We start from the raw sequence: 23419 nt of genomic DNA, 5'->3' as shown, positions 1-23419 counted from the left end.
GGAACATGTCAAATGAAATGAAATATTTCAGTTTAACGTCCCACGATTATACCCTTTTAGGCTAAAGGAGACGATGATTTAGCCAAATGAATGATGAGGGAAGAATTGATGAAACGAAAAAGTGAAATGAAACGGGAGTACTCTGAGAAATCCCACGGACATGAAGTTAGCCACCACAAACTTCTTTAGCCGGGTATCGAAATAGGGACCCCACGCATCAGAGGTAAGTGCTCTACCACTGAGCCACCGGGAAATGGTAGAGGGAAGTGCTGGTTTCTAATTGGCTGAGGGATGCTGGTTCCTGATTGACCGTTGTTGTTGCTACGAGAAATGGCTTTTCTTTCTGGAAAGAGCCTTTCAGATATTGCTGAGTTGAAACACATTGTCTGAGGGTTTCCCGTTCTCGTGAGATAGCTATGGCTTCTTTTATTGTTCTGTCACAAAAATATGCTGCACTTGGCTGCAATGGTGGTATTTGTAAAATCAATTCTGTATCCAAGCTCTAGGCTATGCTCTGCTAGTGCTGACTTTTCGGGACTCTGCTGAAGTCTTATGTAGTTGTTGTGTTCTTTGCATCGTTGAAACCTGAAAAGTTGAATCCCTGAAGATGAATGCAATGTCTGCATTCGAAACGTCGGATGTCAATGTTTTTACCCAGTTGATAACCCGAGAATTACTAAAATCACATCGCCAGGAAAAATTCAATTCTTCTTCATTATTATTATTATTATTATTATTATTATTATTATTATTATTATTATTATTATTATTATTATTATTATTATTATTAACAACTATAATGGTCAGAATACATTAGTTGTTTCACAATTCCATTCAAGCAGGCATCGTAGATATTTTAAGGTGTTCTCTGATTTTCAAACTTAGATTTAAATAAAACATAGTATTTTAAGTATTGCACATCATTGTGTGCATATCAATACCAATTAATCATAAGGAGCAAATAATGTTACCTGTGTGGTGCGTCTAAATTACGAATCTTTCTTAATCAGGACCGAGGACCCTAAATTAAACCTGGATAAAGGTAGCCTAATCAAGCAATGGTCTACTTTATTAATTACAGCAAAAAAATAAGATCTTACATCTATTCATACTGCGCCGAAATTTTTACAGCATTTGAGTCAGTACACTTCACAAAACATCCATCTAGTTCTGTATTAATGGATATAGAAAATTTGTCGTCTTAAAGAAGGAAGTTCACATTATATGCTCATCTTCAATTGTTCTGTGTACACTTTTCTAGTTCTCAGGAGAGTTAAAAAGACATACTAATCTACTTAATTTCGACCTTAAATGCTGAAGTTATCCTTTCTTCCGAACACAAGAAGAAAAAGATTGATTAAGGAACAATTAAAGAAGTAATCCGGTGAGTAGGACTACATGATTAAGTAAACAGTGGGATTTGCGTTTGCGAGATATTGTAGGATAATAATACCTCATGACGCACCACACAGGTAACATTGTTCGTTCTACATATTTTAAGTATACTTTAATAATGGGCTATTATAATGATCTTATGTTAGAAACTACGAAGTGGGAATGGGAATCCTCCCTAAACTCTCTCTAGCTTGCCATGATTGTTAACAGATATTTAAAAAAAATCAACAAATGTAATTAATTCAGACTTTGAGATATTTGTTACGTGGTAATGGGCCATAACACTACACAGAATTCGTAGACAAGCGCTTCCATTTTACTTTCGGGTATATTTATTTTTTAGATTTCAGTTCATTACTGTGTTGAAGCTGATATATATATATATATATATATATATATATATATATATATATCTGGCTCAAACCTCTTGACGTTTGAGACGTGTCCCCTTCCGTTGCACTAGCCAGTAGGTATTATGCTGCGTTGCCGCATACGAACTTCATAAACCCTCACTTGTAGAACTTACGCTAATACGCTCGATAAGATTAATGTTCTTGGAGGCTCATTTCTCACTCCAAATGAAGGACCTTGTTGTTCTGAACATGTACGAAAAAGAATTCACATTCATAGGTCAAGTGGTTCAGCTTTTATTATACTTCTTTTGTTTACATGTTAAGTCACATATACCCCAGACATCATCACGCAGCTGTATATGTATAAACAAACATCGAAACAAGGGCTCACGTTGAAGATAAAACCCACACAACCAGACTGCCTTTCAATAACTGGAGAAACAAATAACCATGATATCACTCTTAGTTTGAATGTTTACTTTGGAGTGTGCGGTGGAGGAAAATTTCGTTGTAGTTTTTAGGTAGATTCGTTGTAGCGAAGATCAGATTACACTGTATTATTTTTTGCGTTTCACTATGTCCCTTAGTAAACCCAGTACAAGTAAGACTGATCGTTCTAGTGGTTACGGTAGTAAAGTTCGGAAAGTAGTGTTCAGAGGACTCAAATTACCCATAGGTAAAGGTAGTACACTCATTATTTGTCAGGTGGGGTTAGAAAAAAACAGGTTTATTTAATGAAACCAAATTGGTGTTTTGGTCAAAATCGACTGGAAATTATCACCAGGAAATGACCTCAGATTCATTTCGAGACTGGTGTTTAAACAGATTTTAAAATTATTTAGAGGAAGGCAGCATAAGTATTTATTTATTTATTTATTTATTTTGACTTATTTTACATGTCGAGGTTAAGGCTATATGTAGCCTTATCTACCACCTAAACATGACACAAAATTGAAAAATCAAAGTATATAGCTAACAATAGCAAAAGAAAAAAAAGTTAGAAAGTAAGTAAAAAAAAAAAAAAAACAAGAAACAGACTGTCACTTGAACACACACACACACACACACACAAATATAATATAGTGCTACACGAAAGTACATACATGTTATAATATGTAATAAGTGTTGAGTTTCATGTCTTTATGACAGGCTTCTCTATTGGCTCTTCTGTCTCTGTGTCCATTCAACCCTGCTTCGATAACAATAAATTATAAACTGCCCTTTTAAAAGATGCTAAAGATTTTGACTCACGTACCGAGGTTGGCAAAGTATTCCAATCACGACACGTTGAAATTATATATGATTTGGATGAATAAATTGATCTATGAATAGGAATTGCAAGTTGGCTATTAAAACGTGATCTTGTGTCCCTCTCATGGAAATCGCTTAAAAAATTAAGATGTTTTAGAAGATAGGAAGGTTCTGTAAAAGTAAGTGTTTTATACAGCAGTACCAACGAGCGCAATTTTCGCCGTTGCTGCATCTTCAGCCATTGCAGCTTTTTAAAGAATGGCGTAACATGATTTGAGAATTTTAAGTTAAAAATAAAACGTATACAAGCATTTTGTACTCGCTGCAAACGCTTTTGTAAATGTATATCAGCGTCAGTTAAGGCGGTGTCACAGTACTCCAAATGTGGTACCACTAGGGTTTGAACAAGAGTTTTTTTCAACTGTGTTGGTAAAAAGTTTTTTAATTTGCTGAGAGAATGAAGAATTCCAAAAGCCTTCTTGCATGATGCGTTAATTTGATCGGACCAAGTTAAATATTTGTTAAGTATGACGCCAAGATTTTTCACAGAGGAAGAGAAGGGAATATTTACGCCTTCTAAAGTTATATTGGGAACAAGTGAAGCATCTATTAACGTCGTTGCACGTTTGGAAGTAATTAAAATTGACTTTGATTTGACTGGATTTATAATCAAACAATTATTTGCTGACCATTTAGCCAAATTACTCAAGTCTTCGTTCATCTTTGTTATACAAGTATCTATTTGCTTTGGTGAAGAAGATAGATACAATTGAACATCGTCCGCATACATGTGATACTTACAGTGTTTTAGAGATTGTGCTAAGTCATTAATATAAAGGCAGAAAAGAAGAGGCCCTAAAACACTACCTTGAGGAACCCCACAAGGAAGGTTATGGGCAATGCTCCGAATTAATCGGTCTGTATAAATAAATTTCCTAGCTCGTCTACAGAAAGCAAGATATTATGCACTGGTTGGAACAGAACGGCATTCCCTTCTCCCCTTCAGAAACGAAAACAGAACTTCTGGAAAAAGTTATACCTTTTAAGAACAGGCAGAAGATATATGAATTGGATCAACTTGCGATCGAAAGAGGACACGACATTATCCGACTTCCCCCATACCACTGCCAGTATAACGCAGTTGAACTTATTTGGGCTCAAGTGAAACGTGAAGTGGCGCAGAAAAACACTGCCTTTAAAATTTGGGACGTAGAAAAACTAGTTACCGTAGAACTCGATAAAGTGACTCGCGAACACTGGGCTGCTTGTGTGAAACATGCAGAGAAATTGCAAGCAGATGATTTCGTAAAAGAAATAGGACGCGAAGAAATTTTAGAACCAATAATACTTAGCATGACCGAAAGTAGTGATAGTGACGATAGTGAGAATGAGGACGAACCATTCGCCTCTGGATTGGCAGGGAACATGTTCAAGGTATGTTTTATTTTACTACTGTTTTTTATTGTTGTCAATTATTATATACTTGTATATTCTGCAATTATTATATACAGTTATTTACTAATATATAAGTTATTCGCGACCGTTTAATATAATTTCCACGCGTGAGGGGAAGTGGCAATCTGACAACGTCGGCTTCGCAGTTCACTGGCTCTCACCAAACGTCAAGAGGTTTGAGCTAGAACGTAAGTTAATCATTCATTTTAAAGGCAACAAACTAAAGTAGGAAAAATGATGCAAACATATCGAATATTGTAAAATAATTTCTCAGTTAAGGAAGAAATTAGAATATTAGGCGTGTAGGGCTTAATTAACACTTTTTTCTTTCAACTTTATCAACGCCTCGCCAAAATCGCCAACATTATTATTAATACTGAAATGTATATTCTGCAATCGAAAACAAATTATTGAATTATAAAAGTGTCTTGGTGCCCTCAGCTGACTTTCGACAGAAAAAAAAAAATGGATATCAGGTGTGTCAGAAAGCTTTAAAAGCGATTTTGTCCAAACACGGATGTTTTACAGGATGATTTGTTTCAAGCCTGCGTTTTATTGTATTATATGTTATAATTCTCAAACATTGTAAATGAAATTCTTGTGCTTACATTATTATCTAACATTTTATTTATGTTTTTTTCTTAGGAAAAGGATATAGTTGCTAGCAGTGATGCTGGTTTGTATTACAATAAGGGCGTTGTAAGTATCATCGTTAAATTAATCAGTCAATTAATAAAAACTATATTACATAGCATTAGCATTATTCTGTGAATCCATTAAGCAGTTACATTGATTGCTAAACTAATAAGTAAAGCTAGTGTCAATCTATATCAACTTTAACTGCTATCTGAAAAAAAAATTATGTAACTATTTGATGGATTGGTAGAGCTACTCTATGGATCTTTATCTGCAACGTTGCCACATAGTGGAATTCGCGTCTCCAGACAAGGATCCGAAAGCCATGCAAATATATATATATATATATATATATATATATTTGCTCTACTTTGACTTGTATTGTAGAATGGTGCTCTGTGGTCCAAGGGCGCCATTTTTAGAACACCCCTGAACTTAAAATTTTTGGTATTCTTAATTAGTTAATTTAGAAACTGCATAGATACGATTCTGTTTTTCTTCAGTGGTCGTTAGAAAGAAATTTTATTCAATCGTTAATATTTTACGAAATATTAGTAACGATTATGTTGTCACAGGATTATTTTTTCATAAATTCATTTTAAATTTATATTTTTATAAGAATGAAGATAACAAGTGAAATACAATATAAATATCTCCTTTTTTTCTATGACAGCTGTCGCTGAAATACCTGTATCTATTTTCCTCAGGCATTGAAATACGAAGAGGAGTTCAAACAAGCTCTAGAATCGTTTGCTCAGTCTCAGAAACTTGATCCTACGTGGGAAGATCCAAAGTGTCAGGAAGCACAGTTACTCAAATATTTAGACAATGTACAAGACCTGATACGAACAAAAGGACGATTAAAAGGCAAGAAGTTACATAATATGTTACAGGTATAGTTAATTGCGAATTATTATTCTAATGTACTGTACTTGGTTTGGTTTAAAATTATGAAGATTTGAAATGGATGTTAAGTGTTGGCCAGTGCCATAAAGAAAAACCAAAGATAGACATGATGTTTTGTTCCTATGTTTATTTCCGTAGACAGCAGTACACATCCATTCATGCCTTTAGTGAACTGCTAAATTGATAAACGGCAATTATATCTTGTTTACTTCAAGGTTTGCCCATGTTCATCCTGCTTATTGAGTAACAGGAAATGTTTTCAGAGTCGAGAGTATTTCCTAAGGTAAGCAGGAAGTCGTATAAGACACTTCATTTCAGAAGTATTGACATTTGAAACGTTTAAAACCCTAAGTTTGGAGGAAAATAACTTGAGTACTATGTTAAAGCGATGTGATACAAATAAATCCATATCTGCTTTACCCAAAACTGCTTATATCACGATATATTTGAAACTGTGAAAGATATTTGCTATCTTAAATTGAATCCTAAGGGTAATAATGATTCTTCAACTGATTGGTGATACATGCATGCAGTTGTGTATTAAAATCAAAGGTGATCACTTAATTGAACGAAATACAAACACTTGGGGTACTCCAGTTTTCTCCTACATTCTCATTCTACCAATTCTTCCATCATCGTTCGCTTGCCCTAATCATCCGTCCCCTTTAGCGTAAAGGCCATAATCGTGGAGCGTTAACCTCAAAGATTGTACTAAATAAAGACACACACATCTTCCAAGCCGTGAATACCTCGTCAACGGACTGTAGAAAGAAATCAAGTGTGAGAGACTCGAGAAAACCCTCGAAAGAGCAACAAAATGCAGGAGAAAAAACATGCTGAATATAGACGTATATATAATAAGAGAAGAAGGAAAAATTCCTTCAAGCTTCACTAGAAGATTTAGTTGCGAGTTATTAGAATCAGGTCCTACACAAAAGATCTCAACTTCCTTAAGGAATCCAGTTCTGATTGCCTGTCTACGAACCAAAGATTTGTCATGTCGGAGGTGAAGAATTTTTCCGTCTGACAAGGTTACTTGTACTCTAATTTCAGTTATACGACCACATACTGATTATAATCCTTTCGGATTGAAGTATTCAAAAAGAGAGACGGTGGACTCAAATCGATTAGGAGAACTGTGCGATCTTATAGTGAAATTAATTAGTGAAGTGAACTGTTCGTGACTGTAGACAGATAGAGGAAACGAAATTTTTCCTTTCTACATTTAATATTTTTTATTAATTTTCTTTTATTTTCAGGTCAATTTATGTCTGTGAATTATTTGTGAATAGTAAGTGTGTAGATATAAATGAAATATTTATCTAAATATAAACTAATCCAGCCTTTACACTTGCAAAGAATATATAAAGAAAGTATTTTTTTCTTTTGTTTGTGTGTGTGTGTCTAAAGTGAATTGTGAAAATTGTAATCAATCGCGGTATTAGTGGTGAGGTCTTTATATATATGTAGTGGGTTCTTTTTTCCCTGAAGTAGTCTTATTTAAGAGACTGTGGATAATTTGGTTATTTTCTGAATCTACTTCCTACGTAAAGGAAAATTGGTTTGTTTTTCCGTCTCGCATTTGATCTAATGATGATCTTTGCTAAATAAGACGAGACATGTTACCTAACCAAATCTATCCTATGTAAAACTTTTAGATTTCCTTTTAAGAGTGCTCCTTCACCGTAAGGGTAACACTGAGTACGATAAGACCAGGATTTCAGTTTAATGTGCTAAAATTCTTTAGTAAAAGGAGGAAAGAAGGCATCCCTAATGACAGCATATCCATTTCTCTTTCACAGGCCCGAAAATTCGAAGGAGTTTAGTTACTCTATGGAAAGCAAAAAAACTAGAGAATTGTTTAGAACTTTAAAGATAAGAGTAGCCCAGTTTGTTATATCTTAATCTATTAATATAGAGAATCATTTTCAGTCTAGAGACACCTTTTTTTTCTTATTGAATAAAATTGCTATTAAGAGGGAGTACTATTATGACTTTATATTACAGATATGAATCCCTAGATTAAGAAAGAACTTTAGAATTAGGTGATATGTATGTATTTATATATGAATCTTTAAAATTACCCTAGACATAATGGGCCTTATGCAGAGTCGTTTTGACGTATGATTAGCGTTATACTAAAGGCCTGACTACTGCAGGAAACATATGTTAGTCGAACTCTTTAGTATGGTATTAATAGGGCGTCAGAACGACTCTGCATAAGGCCTAATCTTTCTAAAACAAGTGAATAATTGAATTATCATTACAAGCCTAATTATAATTTTAATTAAATGTAAGTCTCTTTTTACATTTTTTGCGGCTTGAAGATATTTATCTGAAGTATTATAAGCGTGGACCAAGAGATTTCTATATTCCGGCGGACGAGCTTGCAGTAGCTGTGTTCTACTTTCAAGTTGGAAAGATAGTTGACACGAATCGTGATTCTACGTGTGCCTTGATAAAACACCAACAAGGGAAACCTATGGGTTTAGCAACTTCAATGAAAAATATCCTGAATTAGTAGTGAAAAATATATTTAACTTTACGCCAGAATGTACGGAAGCATCTTGATGGAGTGTTCAAAGATCACGCAAAGGAAAACGTGAGAAGTATTTAATGAACTGGGGAAGAAAAGGAAACGTGCTAGACTCGTGTTAGATAAATCTGACGATTTTGTGACAAATGCGATTCGTGTTAGCGAAAATTCTTGAAGCGATAAACAGTGACTTAGATCTCCCTAATTTGAAATGAGCGAGTTTGTGCAGAATTTTAATAGATTAAATGTTGATGAGGGTAGACTTTAGTATCAATTTCATAATATATGGCGTAGTTATTGTACACTACAATTTGTAGGTTTACAATAAAGAGAAATGTTTATCTCGATTTTCTCGAAAACTTTGCATGAAGGTTTATACTCAACCATATAATTTTGTTCAGCTCAATTAGATCTATCTGCTGGTATATGTTTTATCTTGGTCAATGTTTTTCCCGTTAAGTACTAATAGTATAGGAATATGTTGTATTCACTCTTTCATAAATTCATACGTATCCATTCTGTATAGCATCTTATTTGTTTAATAGGCTTTAAATGAGAGCCATTTGGGACCATATAAAGGTGGCTCGTATACCTCTTCTCACGGGCAGACTGTCAAACTGGACCACGTTCAATTCAAAGATCTCCAAGAAGGAATGAACATTGAAAAAGTTATTTTAGGAAAGGTTGTGTGTAGTGTATATGCGGAGGATACAGTTCCTTTGTAAGTACGAACCTTCTGTTTTTTTAAGTTCGTGTATAAGTAGAGATTATTTCTATACATAATCTATTTGTATGTGATTAAACTAGATTATTTACAGATACATGTAATGTTCTGTTCTTGTTAGGTCTCTCAGATAGGGTATCCACCACAGAGAGGGAAACGACGCATTCTGCGTCATTGAAATTTTAGTGGGTTAAGAAAAAATAGTTTAATATTAAGACCAATCAGCTAACAATTTGTTTAAAAACCATAATTTATAGAAAAAAGTACTGAATTCATAAGTTCTGGTATATACCCCGTAACTCCCTGGTATGGTAGTTACCTCTGAAGTAGTGTGGCCCCGCGTAGTGTAGTTGCTAACTCTCTCACCTTTGATACGAGTGGTTGTGAGTTCGATTCCCAGTGGGAACACTGAGTCGAAAATGTGTAACAGCTTTTTCAGACCATCTATCCTGAATGAGGTTTTTCCTCATTCACAACAGGCAAATGCCGGGATGATGTTTAACACAGGTCCCAGTTTCGCGAAGTCAGGTCAAAGCTTCAATGTAGTAGTGCTGATTGACTGTCCCCAGCCAACCACAGTAGGAACCCACTAAATTATTACAATTTCATGAACGTCATAAACAGAAGCAGCACAGAAGTTTTGAACGTGACACATAAGGGACGGAGGAAACCGGGCACTTCCACTACATGGATTACAGCGTGGTTTTCGCGACTTAGATAAAAATCCATGTTTCGTCAAAGGTGATTACAGATTCCAACAAATCTAGTTTATTTTCAATTTCTTATAACATGTCTGGACAAAATTCTTGGTGTTCTTTTTGTCCCTCTGAGAGATATTTCGGTACAAACCGGCACAGATTTTCCTCGTTTTAATTTTTCTTTAATAAACCACCGAATAATTTTTCTTTGATAATTCCCTGTCCAAGTTCAGTAGTTTGAGCCAATGCACACACAATCTTCTGTCACTTCTGATCATCTCGCGTTCGTTGTTGATGTTCATATCAGTAAGTAAAGACAGTGAGGGATCATTCAGATCTGGGAAGGATCATTGTCTTCAACACTTTCCCTCCTTTAAAAAAAATCGCCACTGAAAGACTAATACTGTAGACTACAAGCATCACCGTATTCCTCGGTCAGCATTTGGTATATTTCAGTTGGCGACATTTTAAGTTTCGCAAGAAACTTGATGTTGATTCTTTGATCCAGTTTGAAACTAGCCGTTTTCCGTTACAGCATGGTTACATGTGTTTAAAAGTAACACTTTACTCAGAAGTGCAAAAGTCGGTTGAGTTCGAACTTCATGTAGACGGAGGGGGAAGGGTGAACACAACACAATATTAACCAATTTATGCAATTGCGTCCGATTATGAAATATTGATCGAGTACAGTAGAGCTCCGATTATCCAAACCTAAACGATTGAAGTGCTGTAGCAATTAATATAGGCTTTTTAGTTATTATACTGTATCTCACTCCTTTACTACTGTACATACAGTAGCACCCTTCAGTTTGCAGAAAGTTTGCATTATTTGAGGTTAGTCAAGTGCACATTAGCTCGGAAAATTGGTGCTGTACTTTCTTTACCTCTCACATCTCTTACTTTATTCACTAGGGCTGTTTCGAGGGAAATGTTAAGAGATCAGCACTATATAACAATATAGTAATGCTATATTTCTCGGGGGTTCTCTCGTTTCCTCCCAGTTTCTTCATTCCACAATTTCATTCCTTTCTCATCACCACTGTATCCTTTAGCCTAGCCGGCATAAACGTGGAACGTAAAACCTTTTTTTTAATTTTCTTACTTGAACGTTTACTTAAGAGAACACCGTCCCCTCATATCCAACCTTGCTGTTCAGTGTCACAATAACACAACCCCAAAATTTCCAAACATACTTCGCCCCCATAGCAGAACATGCCGCGATCTGTGATGTGATCACGTCTTTGCAGAAAAATTGCCAGAGGAAAAAAAAAAAAAGCCAACAGAAAAGTATAAAAACATGACTTGGTAACCAGCTCAAGAAATGGGGAAAAGGTTTTTGAATTGAAAACGCTCTTTAAAGTTACAGTAACAGATTTTCGAGACAAATACTCTGTTGCAGTGAAGCTAATGATGTCTTGTTTAAATATACCGTTGTCGAAGGCCATATGAGAAAGCTGGAATTCAGTGGTTACTAGTGTGATAAAGAAAAGGTCAGCAGCAAAGGATGGATGACTTAGTGATGATATTGGAACAACAGACCAGATTACATACATTATCCTAAATGGACCCCCATCAGGATATATAAAAAAAAAGAAAATTCCTTAAAGCTGATTTCATTACAAATTACGATGTATCGTATCATAAATATTTTAAATCTGCTTCTTTTATCAAAACTCTTTCAAAAAACGTGACTTCACAGGTTGTAACTCGAACTAGGGATACCACTAAAAACTGTTTACCTTGCTTCATGTAACGCTGTAATAAAATCATGCTAGTATATCTTGATTTTTTAGTTTAGAATTCCTGCAGAAAATTTGTGACTTACAAAAGCTCATCGCAGAAAGACAAAGAATGTTCTACCATCGGGTACTGCGCTTTATGTCGGTCGGTAGATCTCCATTCAGTGCTGAAACTATCAGATATGAATGTACGGAGTAGAACGTGGAATCCAAACCAGTTAAATTCTTACCTGGAATCGAATTCGAGTCTCCTATCAAATCCAGAAATTGTGGGTGTATACCTATTTTTGGGCCACCCTAGTTGCGAGAAAGCTCGCCAAAACCTATGGATACTTCTGTAATCCATTTCTTTCGGAGATGAGATAGTGTGATGAATGGCGGCCTGCATTATGATGTATGAGCTGCCAACTACACTAGAGTGAAGATCCAGTATAATTAATAGATCATATCCTTCATGACCTCGGTAGTATAAGAACTTAAAGCAAAATCAGTCAGCGAGGGAGGTCAAGGTTATGGTATTAATAAAATTGAAAACACTGTACTAAATCTTTGTATATGTTTCTAGCAAGAGTGTTGTGGCTTAACTTTTTTTAAGTCACTTATTTTGTCTTGCTTTCTAAGGAGAATTTCTTCTGTTTCAGTACATTCTGCCTTATTGACAAGGATGAAACATGTGTTGCAGTCACAGTATATAATCTTGCTCAGGGAAAAGGAGTGATAATCGGAGATTCAGTAGCTATTCCAGAGCCTTATTTTACACATGTGAGAATAGAATATAAAGATCATGTACGTACAATACGTTTACTATTTTCTTTTCTTAATTTTAGTCTTTTAATTGTAATAGGAGATGATCTGGTTTACTTCTTTCTAATATTAGTAGTAATTGTTTTCCCATGTGTTGAATGGTTATGTGCTTAATTTTCGGTTTGTAACCGTACTGACAATATTAACATGAGGTTGTATTTTAAAAATTGCAAACGTTATTTGGTGTGTATATATATATATATACATGTATATATATATCCATCTCTCATCTTTCTTAACAAGAAAGAAGAGCCAGGGATCCCTCCTAGAGGCAGTAAGAGCATTATCCCTCCCTATATACAGTATGTATGAATATGTTCGGTCCGAGGTCCCGCCAAGTGACCTATGTGGTGGACTACCTTTGTGGTAGATGAAATCCGTTTGCATAGGTTTTTCTCGAGATCCTGCCGTTTCCTCGTACTTTCTTCATTCCACCATTATCATCTATCTCATTACCACCACCGTTCCCCATAGTCTTGGTGCATAATCTTGGAGCGTTAAACTCCAAATATATATATATATATATTGACTATAAGCTGCTGGACGAGGAATTTAATTACTACAGCCAATACGAAGAAAAACGGAAAAGTTTTACCCTGATTATAATCAGTTGTACTAGGGATCGGAAATTTCGTCCACTAACTTGCTTAATCCATATAACCCCCCTTAACACACTTCTCACATTTGTGATTCATTCCTTTAGTACGAAAATACATACTCCAAGCTGGGAGGCACACCACACACTGCAAATATATAGAGAGCGTTCATCCAGCAATCTTCAAAATGTTCAACACTTAAACAGATCGGCCAAGCGTTTTTTTTTTTTTTTTTTTTTTTTTTTTTTTTTTTTTTTTTTTTTTTTTTTAATGCAGAACCTGTTGCTTCAAACTTTGATACCCAGATTTGAATAGTTTTTCTATTCGGAACAGAATCATGTCGGCTAAGTCCGAACCGAATGCGAAATGCCCTGTAAGTAATAATCACAGAACCACCATTACGAATATACTCCTCCACAACAAATGCACGATATTCACTGCCTACGCCATTGCGACTACAGAAAATGTCACGTATATCGCTATCGATCGAAACCCCCTCTGCCTTCGTATCCCCGGCACAACTCACACAGCGCCCTCTCCAAATACGGGAGGTCTTTTTATCGTACCCTGTATAATGTGGTAGATTACGTTTAACATGCTTAGGATAGAAGGGAGGAGGTATCCAGTGTATTAGACACCGTAATACTTTGTCCATTAAGATAGTGATATTACAGAAATAAAATTCACATGTTATCTATGTGTTCTATGAATATAATTTAACAAATAATAATAATAACACTGTGTGATTACAACTAAATTGCAGAATATATATATATATTTGCATCTTCTTCCGACGTGTTAACCAATATTTTTGTCACAGCATGTGACCAATAAAGTTTTCTTGGGTTCTAACATTATGTTTGAAATAAATAGACAAAATAATTTTCCCCTGAAATAACCTGTCATTTCGCAGCGTCTAATTTACTGGATGCTATGCGCTAATGGGTTAAATATACAAATATATACCTATATAAAAATGTATAACGTGCGCTTCAGTTAGATTTTGCATTATTAAAGTATTAATTTGTGTTTTCCAGAGCTACAGCTTTGATACAATACGAGTGGAGAGTCCTCTTATCATGGTAGTAAATGGAAAGAAACTAGGAAGGGATCAATTAGCTGGTGCTCAGTTGTCAACATACAAGAAGAAAGACTAAATACTATGTATAAACGTGTGGAAGCAGTGAAAGAACCGTCTGGATGTGTGTTTCAAAAGAAAATCGTTCCAGAATTTCAAGGTAGAGTGAAACTGATTTGAAGTTTTTGTGCAATGTGAAAAGACACATCAGCATCCCTTCATTGCTAGATATGATGCTTTTCTGGAAAGTAAAGGTACAAACAACAAATTATATATATATATATATACAGTGGCGGATCCAGGATATGTTCAAGGGAGGGGCTAAACCATATGTTGCTGTTTTATCCAGTGTAAAGCAGGATTGAAGCCCATTTTATCCAGTGTAAAGCAGGATTGAAGCCCATTTTATCCAGTGTATACCTGAGCGTCAAGGGGGGGGGGCTATAGCCCCTATAGCTCTCCCCTTGGATCCGCCACTGTATATATATATAACACCACATAGGTGCTATCATTTTCCAAAATTTGTTCAAACGCTAAACAAGTTTTTGTGTCTCAGACTCGTAAAAATCTGCGCTTGCATCTGGAACCATGTTGTCGCTTCTTCCCTGACCTATCATCGTCAGTGTTTTCCACCAAAATGTTTCCTTAGGTAAAGGCAACAGATGATAGTTCGCTGAGTGCCATTTAAGGCTGTATGACGAATATTCAAAAACGTACCACTCCAGTTGTTTTGAGTTGCACGGCGAAGATGATTCAAAATCTGATAGTATGTTTCAGCATTAATCATTCATCCAGAAAGCATAAAATCTACCAGTATGACATTGATTGCCGACAGCTTGCGGGGTCAAAATGAGGTTTTAAACTTTTTTGACTTTAGGAAAGGATGGCGCCACTGCTGTTACTCTGCTTGATTTAGGTGTATGGCGAACACCAAGTCTCATCACCTGTCACAGTAAAGTCCAGGAATGCATTTCCGTCTTCTACGTAGCGCGTAAGAAAGTTCCATTGCATTTACCATTCGTATGGTTTCGTCAGTCAACCCAGCGTGCACACTACTTTTTGTACCCTAATCCAATCACAATTTCATGAATATTCTTGAAACGTTAGGAAACATAACTCATTTCTCTAATTTTCACCGGCTTCGCACGCATCTCTGCTTCAATGCAATTGCGAAGGTCGTCAGTGATCCCGCTTCCCTCTTCATCATGAATATCACATCGATCTTCTGTGAAGGCTTGGAACCACTTCGCCATATTTTGCCGATGGACATTTTCCGTGTTTTTACAAAAACCTGATCACGCTAGGCACCTCATACCTGGTAGGATTCGGTATTGCTGTAGTCATTTCCCAGTGCGTGCTCCTCATACAAGACTCAGCGCAGCACTGGCGAATCACTCCCAATCCTCGTCGAGTGGATCAAGGTTACTGCCAGTTATGCCAACTTCGGTACACATTTCCCCCTAACGTGTAAATATGTTTGTATCTTTATTTTCTTGATGAGCTTCGTAATTAGTGGGCAAGAAATATTGATTCGAATCTTGATGAAAATACGCGTTATTTGAATTCCACGTTATTCTCTAAAAGAGGACATTAAACTACAAACAGAAAACTCAAATGTCGTCCGTACATCAATAGTAGAGGATCCATAAATAGCCAGATGATTAACATACATGGTCATGGATTTGATTCCCGGTGGGGACAAATACGATTCAAATCCTAAGTTAAATTTTAGGTCCATGTCTTATATAGTTTTGGTGCTGAAAAATAAAACTCCAGACAGCAGTACTGCAGAAGGTGTTTGTATCGAGGTATCGGTACATGTAATGCCACAGTATTGTTTCTGTATTGATTTTCTGTATCAAATACCACAGTATTGTTGAATTATGCCTAGAATTACCAGAGACGATCTTAAAATATTCAAATCAGGTTTGATATACAGTGAGATTACACAGCATTGCAGGGAATAAACATAACTTTCATGGTCATTTTTTTTTTAATCCACTGTTTGCTACGAATGCTCGCCTTACTTTTTCCTGCATACTGAGGATAGTTAATTGGTATTATTCTGTCCAATTTGCCTCCCGCTTCCATTCTGTTTACTAGATCATAATTAATTGTAGTTGTTTTCTATATTTTCATATACCAGTAGCTCACCTGTTGATTACACTTGAAACATATGTTAATAACTTATGAATTATCATAATTAATGTGTACACACTTTTGATAATAGTATCATTTTGTTTACTCCCCATTAATTTACTAGTGAAGGAAATTTTATTCCAAAAATTTAAGTGGGAGGAATTCGCCCCTCAGTCTCCCGGGATTTCGCACCTCACACGTATAAAAAATACGTTGACAGACAGGACAGCATTTCGACCGTTACTGCATAATGTATACAATGAAATAAATATACAGCTTTTTAAATTCCTTGCAAGTAATAGCGTAAAGCATTAGGAAATCGCCTAGTAAGTAGTGTTTAAGATTGAACCCATATCGTCGTCGTTTTAAATGTAATTTTCATTCTTAGATTCTCTACAAGAGCTGTTAGTCTCATCATGTCAAACAGCCGTTTGTCCTGGCCATTCGTGCAACTCGTATATACTTGCTTTGCCCTTTCATATTGTGAAAATCCTGCAGAAGTTTCTATTATTAACAACTGATACTGTTTGAAATAACGACTGTACTTAAAATTTGGAAATATGTTGAGAACACACGTATGAGAAGATTGTTTATAGAATTATGATATAGTTGAAATGTATCTTGTAAACCACCTCAATTTGCTTTGAAGCAATCGAAGTGTACATGACATCAGAGCACTACTTACTGCTCAGAGGAGAGCCCAGAGAAGTACTAAGAACCAAGAACGAAAGAGGACAGGAATCAGTACATGTTGAGACGGTTGGCAGTGCACAAGCAATCATGAATTAGGAGAGGTATATCTGCAAATATCGATGTTCTTTTACTTAAATGTCGCTATAGGGTACATATTCAGTTTAGAAATAAAGAAACCTTACCTTATATCTGGGTAGTAGAAATTCTTCACACACTTCTGATGATCTGTAGCACCTTGTCTTCGGCCGTGCTATCTACACCTCGAAAATGTAATCGCGTTCCTTCTGTGGGAACCCTTTTCTTAAGAGAAATAAATTCAATCCACACTTTCAAAAAATTAAACTTGGCCTCTTAAAAAGTACGTTATAAGATAAATAGGCATTTTATTTTCTTGAAAGACGTGTAATTTTCCACGTATTCGTAATAAAGTTTTTGCATTTATCTTCCTGTTAAGACAGGCAAAGGGGCCGCGGTGGCTCAGTGGTAGAGCGTTCACCTCTGGTGCTTGGGGTTCGATCCCAGCTCGCGCCAAGTGAACTTTGTGGTGGACAAACACCGTGTGCGTGGGTTTCCTCGGGGTTATCCCGTTTCCTCTCACTTTCTTCATTCCACCATTTCACTCATTTCTCATCATCACCGTCTCCTTTAGCCTAACCGGCATAACCGTGGTACGTAAAACTTAAAGATTTCATTTCATTTTTCAAGACAGGCGAAATAATAATACACTGAAAATATTATGTAATAAAAAATACCAGTTTAAAGCTTTTGTAGAAGATTTAAATTCCAGTCTTTATTAATGCATCTTCTTTTTCTGGTGGTTATCACTCCCAGTCTTCACTATCATCATCTCCTTTTCCTGTCACACTCACACACAGTAGTTTTTTTTTTAATAATAATAATAATAATGTAAAGGGCTAGGCTCCAGTTATAACACGAATATAATTTTTACGAAACTTCTTTTATACTGAAAATATCGTGCAGTTACTTTTCATAAAATGTATTTTATACATCATGTAATTAAAATATCGACAGTCTTCGGGTTAATTGTGCCTTTGTTACAAATGAATAAATCGTGCGTAATTTAAGAAGTGTGTAACCACCAAAGTTTAACAACGTACATTATAAGTAACGTTGAACGTAGATTTGAGATTATAACAGCATCTTCTTAAAGTGTATGTTAGACGTGAGCAAAATAGCACAAAATTACATATTACAGGATGTCTTCCTTTTTTTTTTTTTTCTTTCTTCTTTTTTTACGTTAAGTTTCGTACAACAGTAACTCTTTCAAAAGAAAATAATTTTAGTGTAAGAGAATATTCTGAGAATAGGTTGCGCATGAGTTGCCCAAAGGAAGGGAAAGAAACGCTCACAAATTAAATCTTCCGCACTTATACAATTTGTTCTAATCTCAGTACCGGCTTGTGAATTCGTGCCTCTCGGCTTCCCTCTGAAATCGTAGACACGATTAATACAACTAAGATGAAACATAAGACCATCATGAAGGTTAGAAAGAAAAGAAACACCGAAATAAGCAAATACGGCAATAACATTTTGCTATTCCTGATATGAGTTGTCAGATGTGTATCGCATCTAATTATGGAACTATCTACTGAAGTTCAGTTTTATTTTTTATACTCGCTTTATTAAGCACAACAGCCTAAACCAGATAAGAGCCGGAAGGTGTACTTTCTTAAGCGTTTATAGGAATTCGGACCAGTTGTAAGTGTAATTATTAGTAACACTCTTGATCATTCCTTAGTCAAATGTAATCTGCAGCTTAGTAAGGTCCCGTCTTGAAGCTTCTAACCTTTGTTCTTTTTTTCTGTTTCAGCAGGTAACATACAGCCACCACTTTCGACTGAAAAGCGTTTATATTTTTGCCTTGAGTGAGAAGTGTGCGTGTAAATATATGGATAGTAAGTGTGTGATGTAATATGCAGAGAAGAGATCATTGGTTTCAGTGGTTTCTATTTAAACAAAGAAAAACGGACTAAAGGTGAAGGAATAACATTCCCTTAAAGTGAAACGAAGGTGCTGAAATACTACCAGTTGAGATTAATTATTTTTTCCTATTGTACTTTTTATTATTTGTGTAACACAAGATTGGAAAACACACTAAACGAAATAATACTGCGAAATAACAAAACATATATTTTATCGTATTCTAGTTCATTTCCGTTTGTACTATGTACAAATCTCGTGGTGTCAAACATAATACTGAGCGTTTGGACAGTGTTTGGTTGCTATTATAATTTAATCGCTAGCTTTAAACTATGTGTATAAGTATGTCAAGTCATCTGATAATTTATATAATTCCCATAAGTGTAACTACTTTGTAAGTTCATTTCGCTTTGCTAAAGCGATTTTCTCTTTTGTATTGTGATTTTGTTAATAAAAGATTTTTATAAATAGATTTCTTTCTTCGATCAACAAACACAGAGTGGGAATTCGGAAGCGAGACTGAGTTTGTAGAAAATAAGTAACAAATGGAATCAACGTATCTCAGTTTATTCAAATTTTGTCCATAGAGTTGCACTATACAGTAAGTCATGGAATGATTTCTGGAAGACTTGAACTGTAATGAAGTTCAAGGTTGTCAGCGTTGTCTGGGTGGCGGAAACATCGTCAAAGATGCCGCCGCTTGCTTTGCGGATCGTATTGGAAAACTCATATTTCGTACTCTGCAATTCTCTTTCCAGTTTCTGCTCCATTGTTAAGGAATGAGCCACAAGACGTGTACACAGTTTCTGTTTCTTTAAATCCTACATTATTATCTAGCAAACAGTCTCCTTTGTTCCCTTTGAGTTCGATATTACCATGAGATTTGCATTTCGATCATTCGTAATGATATCCCGAACTTTGCCAATCATTTTAGTTGCTCCAACAAACCTGCTTAGACCTGATCATTAGTTACCTTCCACAAACTTCCTGCTAGCAGTGAACCTCTTTAGCCATTCAAAACCACGACAAGGAGAAACTCGGTTGTTACCATAAGCCTTTGTCAACATCTCAAATGTGTTCGTGTTAAATTCACTTAAGCGCATACAGAACTTAAAGTTAACTCTGTTCCATTGCTGAAAAGGTAACGACGTATTACAATATCAGTATATACTTAGCCGCGTCAACCGGCCGAACTGGCCAAAAACTCAATGTACACTTGTGCCAAAGAGCTTGTCTTATTAAGCTGGACTTGTATCTCGGTGGCATTCGTCTCTCATTTGTTGCCACAGTCCGATTGTTAGGTTTAACTTTTGATCGCCGCTTAATAAGCTGGACTTGTATCTCGGTGGCATTCGTCTCTCATTTGTGGCCACAGTCCGATTGTTAGGTTTAACTTTTGATCGCCGCTTAATAAGCTGGACTTGTATCTCGGTGGCATTCGTCTCTCATTTGTGGCCACAGTCCGATTGTTAGGTTTAACTTTTGATCGCCGCTTAATAAGCTGGACTTGTATCTCGGTGGCATTCGTCTCTCATTTGTGGCCACAGTCCGATTGTTAGGTTTAACTTTTGATCGCCGCTTAATAAGCTGGACTTGTATCTCGGTGGCATTCGTCTCTCATTTGTTGCCACAGTCCGATTGTTAGGTTTAACTTTTGATCGCCGCTTAATAAGCTGGACTTGTATCTCGGTGGCATTCGTCTCTCATTTGTTGCCACAGTCCGATTGTTAGGTTTAACTTTTGATCGCCGCTTAATAAGCTGGACTTGTATCTCGGTGGCATTCGTCTCTCATTTGTGGCCACAGTCCGATTGTTAGGTTTAACTTTTGATCGCCGCTTAATGTGGGCACTACCCATTTGGAATGTTAAGTAATCTTGTCTCAGCTCTGAAGTTTCGCCTTGTATATTTTCCGTTTTATATTCCGATTGTATCTGGTCCAATCCCACTACAGGGGTGACCTTATTCGATTCAAGTTAGATTGCAGTTGTATTACTTATTGATTTGCTCACTCCTCTCTCTGACACTTTTCATCACCTGAGCATTCGACTAGCTTCTGGGGCATTCCGTGCTAGTCCTTTATGCAGAAGCCCAGATTTTGCGATCGGTATGCAGCCTGTGGTACGTTTGTGCTTACGAAAGTCTCATTGAAAACGAATTTATATGACGATCTCTTTGCTGGTTTTGTACCCTTCCACCATGCTATTGACTCCCACCAAGGGTTAACCTTCGGGTGTTAGCGCACAGGTTCTCAGGAATTGCTGGAACAGTGCCCTAATTTATGTACTTTATACAGACAGTTCAGAAAGTGAAAATTCTGTTGGGCACACATGAAGACAGTTCGAAATTTAGTCTCCATGGCCTGTGTTCGATATTCACTGCTGAAATAACAGCAGTTACGCTTGCTTTCGATCACACACAGCCACCCCTTATGAGATAGCTTTCGCTGCGTTACATTGCACTAACTTACAACAATGGTGGCTCCAGAAGAGGGCGCGCACCCCTTCCTCAAGAGAAAATATAACTCGTTGTGTATTATTTTAATAGGACAAGCTTACAAGATTTTTAAATCAATATATTAGACCAATTATCTGCTCTTATTACTACAAATTAGCCAATATCCCCAAGTATTAAAGCACCCCTCCGGCCATTGCTTTCTTTTACTCAAGAATGAAGATATATAAACCTGCAGAGACTGAAGGTGTAAATTGTGCAAAAATGTATAAGAATTTTTTTGAGGTGTTTTTACGTAATGATATGTTCTTTATCCCTAGCACTAAAAGTGAATGAACATTAACCTTCCTCTACTGGCGTTAAGTACACGGTCAAACTGGGTCAGGAGGTATTTTAGCAAGTGGACTACACAGTCACTTTTTAGTGGCAGTGATGATGAATGCTCAGCAACGTCGGATAGTGAACCGATAGTCGACTTCGAACTAGGACATAACGCTCCGGCAGCAACTCAGAATATTTGTCATGCGAAAGGGAAGGTACAGTGAACCGCCATAGCAACTCGTTGGTTCCAGGAATTTCTACAGGTTATAAAAATGTCGAAGACCAGCCAAGGTCCGGGCGTCGCAGGGTTGCGAATTCTGAGGTCATACGACACGCTATTGAGTAAAATCCAACCAGTAGCACACAACGATTGTCAAACCGTGAGGAGCTGCCGCATTGTGCCTCATGAGTTGACCCTTGCTCAGGCCCAGAGGAGAGTGAATGTTGCCAACAATTGTTGCAATATCCGCAACAGTCGAGTATGAAATGCTGTATGTGTGTGGTGGAACTATGAAAGGGTAATTCGTAACAATCGTACCATCAATACCGACCCGTATTCTGAACAGTTGAAACGGATATATGCTGCACTATGCCATAAACATCCTGTATTGGAAACCCGAAAGTGCATCCTGCTGCAACAGGCTAACGCAAAACCACATTCGGCTCAAAAGACGCAACAAAAAATTCAGGAACTTCATGGCATCGAACTGATACCACACCCAGCGTATAGTCCTGACCTTGCCTCATCAGATTAGTATCGGCTTTGGCCCATAGCACAGTTCCTGAAATCACGATGCTTCACCAGCCAGCAGGAGGTGGAAACAGCAGTAACTGACGTCTGCATTTCGGACACACTCGTCTCACTCATTCCTATTTAATCATTCGTATTCTAATGATTGTATTGTCCCATTAACTATTCAGCACTTTCTTGTAAAGTGTCCAGAATACCCAGACCTCAGAGAACACTTAGACCTATCTAAAGATCTTAATCAGCTTACATAAGTATCAGATGTACAAAATATACTATGGACTATGTGTAACTATGGATAGTGCGATCTCTAGTGACCGTATTCACATTTTTGTTCATGAGATTAGAATAGGTAACGTACTCTGAGGTTTACTTTGTTATGTGCTACTATTATTGCTATTTTTTATTTATTTTTATATTTGGTTATTCATTCTTTTAACCTTTTCATGTTCCCTGGTTGAATTTAAAATCCTTTGTCTTGTACTGTATTAATGTCTTTATTTTGACAAATTTGTACTTGACAGGGGCGGATCCAGGACGGACTTCTGGGGGGGGCGGTCGGCGGTAATACTGCTACTTTTAAGAGCTCCAAACTTGTTATGGATGGGTTTATTTATATATAAAATAAGAAAGTTTCCTCTTGTGGGGGGGGGGCGATCGCCCCGATCGCCCCCCTCTGGATCCGCCCCTGGTACTTGAACTTCAATTTCATGAGTTTTATTTAAGATTTATAATGTACAGAATGTGTCGGGCGTTGATCTTATCATGACGGAGAAAAGTAACTTTGCTGCTGACGTCCCCATTAAACCAGTAATCAGTACTGTAGTCCTAAATTGTACGAGGTGTGTGTGTTTTTTTTAAGTAAGTACCGTCTTGAAATTCGGCCGCTACAGCGCTGCGGTTGGCATCCCGTGCATGTGCGGTGTGTGCCTAAATATGTTGGCAAGTCACAAA

General features: G+C 36.6%; 2 protein-coding genes across 5 annotated transcripts in view; one reads left to right on the top strand and one right to left on the bottom strand.

Moving 5' to 3' along the window:
* The window catches only part of LOC145670352 (tetratricopeptide repeat protein 5-like), a 42844-nt gene extending 23430 nt beyond the window's left edge, over positions 1-19414 (top strand). Inside the window, exons 5-10 of one of the 4 annotated variants that reach the window (XM_081738921.1) lie at positions 5100-5153; positions 5798-5983; positions 9078-9253; positions 12335-12479; positions 14131-14425; positions 18838-19414. In XM_081738921.1, the coding sequence (XP_081595047.1) occupies positions 5100-5153; positions 5798-5983; positions 9078-9253; positions 12335-12479; positions 14131-14250 (681 nt within the window). In that variant the 3' untranslated portion in view covers positions 14251-14425; positions 18838-19414. Of the gene's footprint in view, positions 1-5099; positions 5154-5797; positions 5984-9077; positions 9254-12334; positions 12480-14130; positions 14426-18834 lie in introns of all 4 variants that reach the window. The other 3 variants (XM_081738920.1, XM_081738919.1, XM_081738918.1) reach the window with 3 other exon arrangements.
* LOC145670354 (histone-lysine N-methyltransferase SETMAR-like) overlaps positions 1-23419 on the bottom strand; it is a 57171-nt gene that overhangs the window by 16132 nt on the left and 17620 nt on the right. The gene's annotated exons all lie outside the window — the stretch shown is intronic.

Source organism: Thermobia domestica, chromosome 14, assembly GCF_964235325.1.
Source record: "Thermobia domestica chromosome 14, izTheDome1.hap1.1, whole genome shotgun sequence".
NCBI lineage: Eukaryota > Metazoa > Arthropoda > Insecta > Zygentoma > Lepismatidae > Thermobia > Thermobia domestica.
The sequence above is the reverse complement of the archived record's forward strand: the minus strand, read 5'-3'. Positions and strand labels throughout refer to the sequence as shown.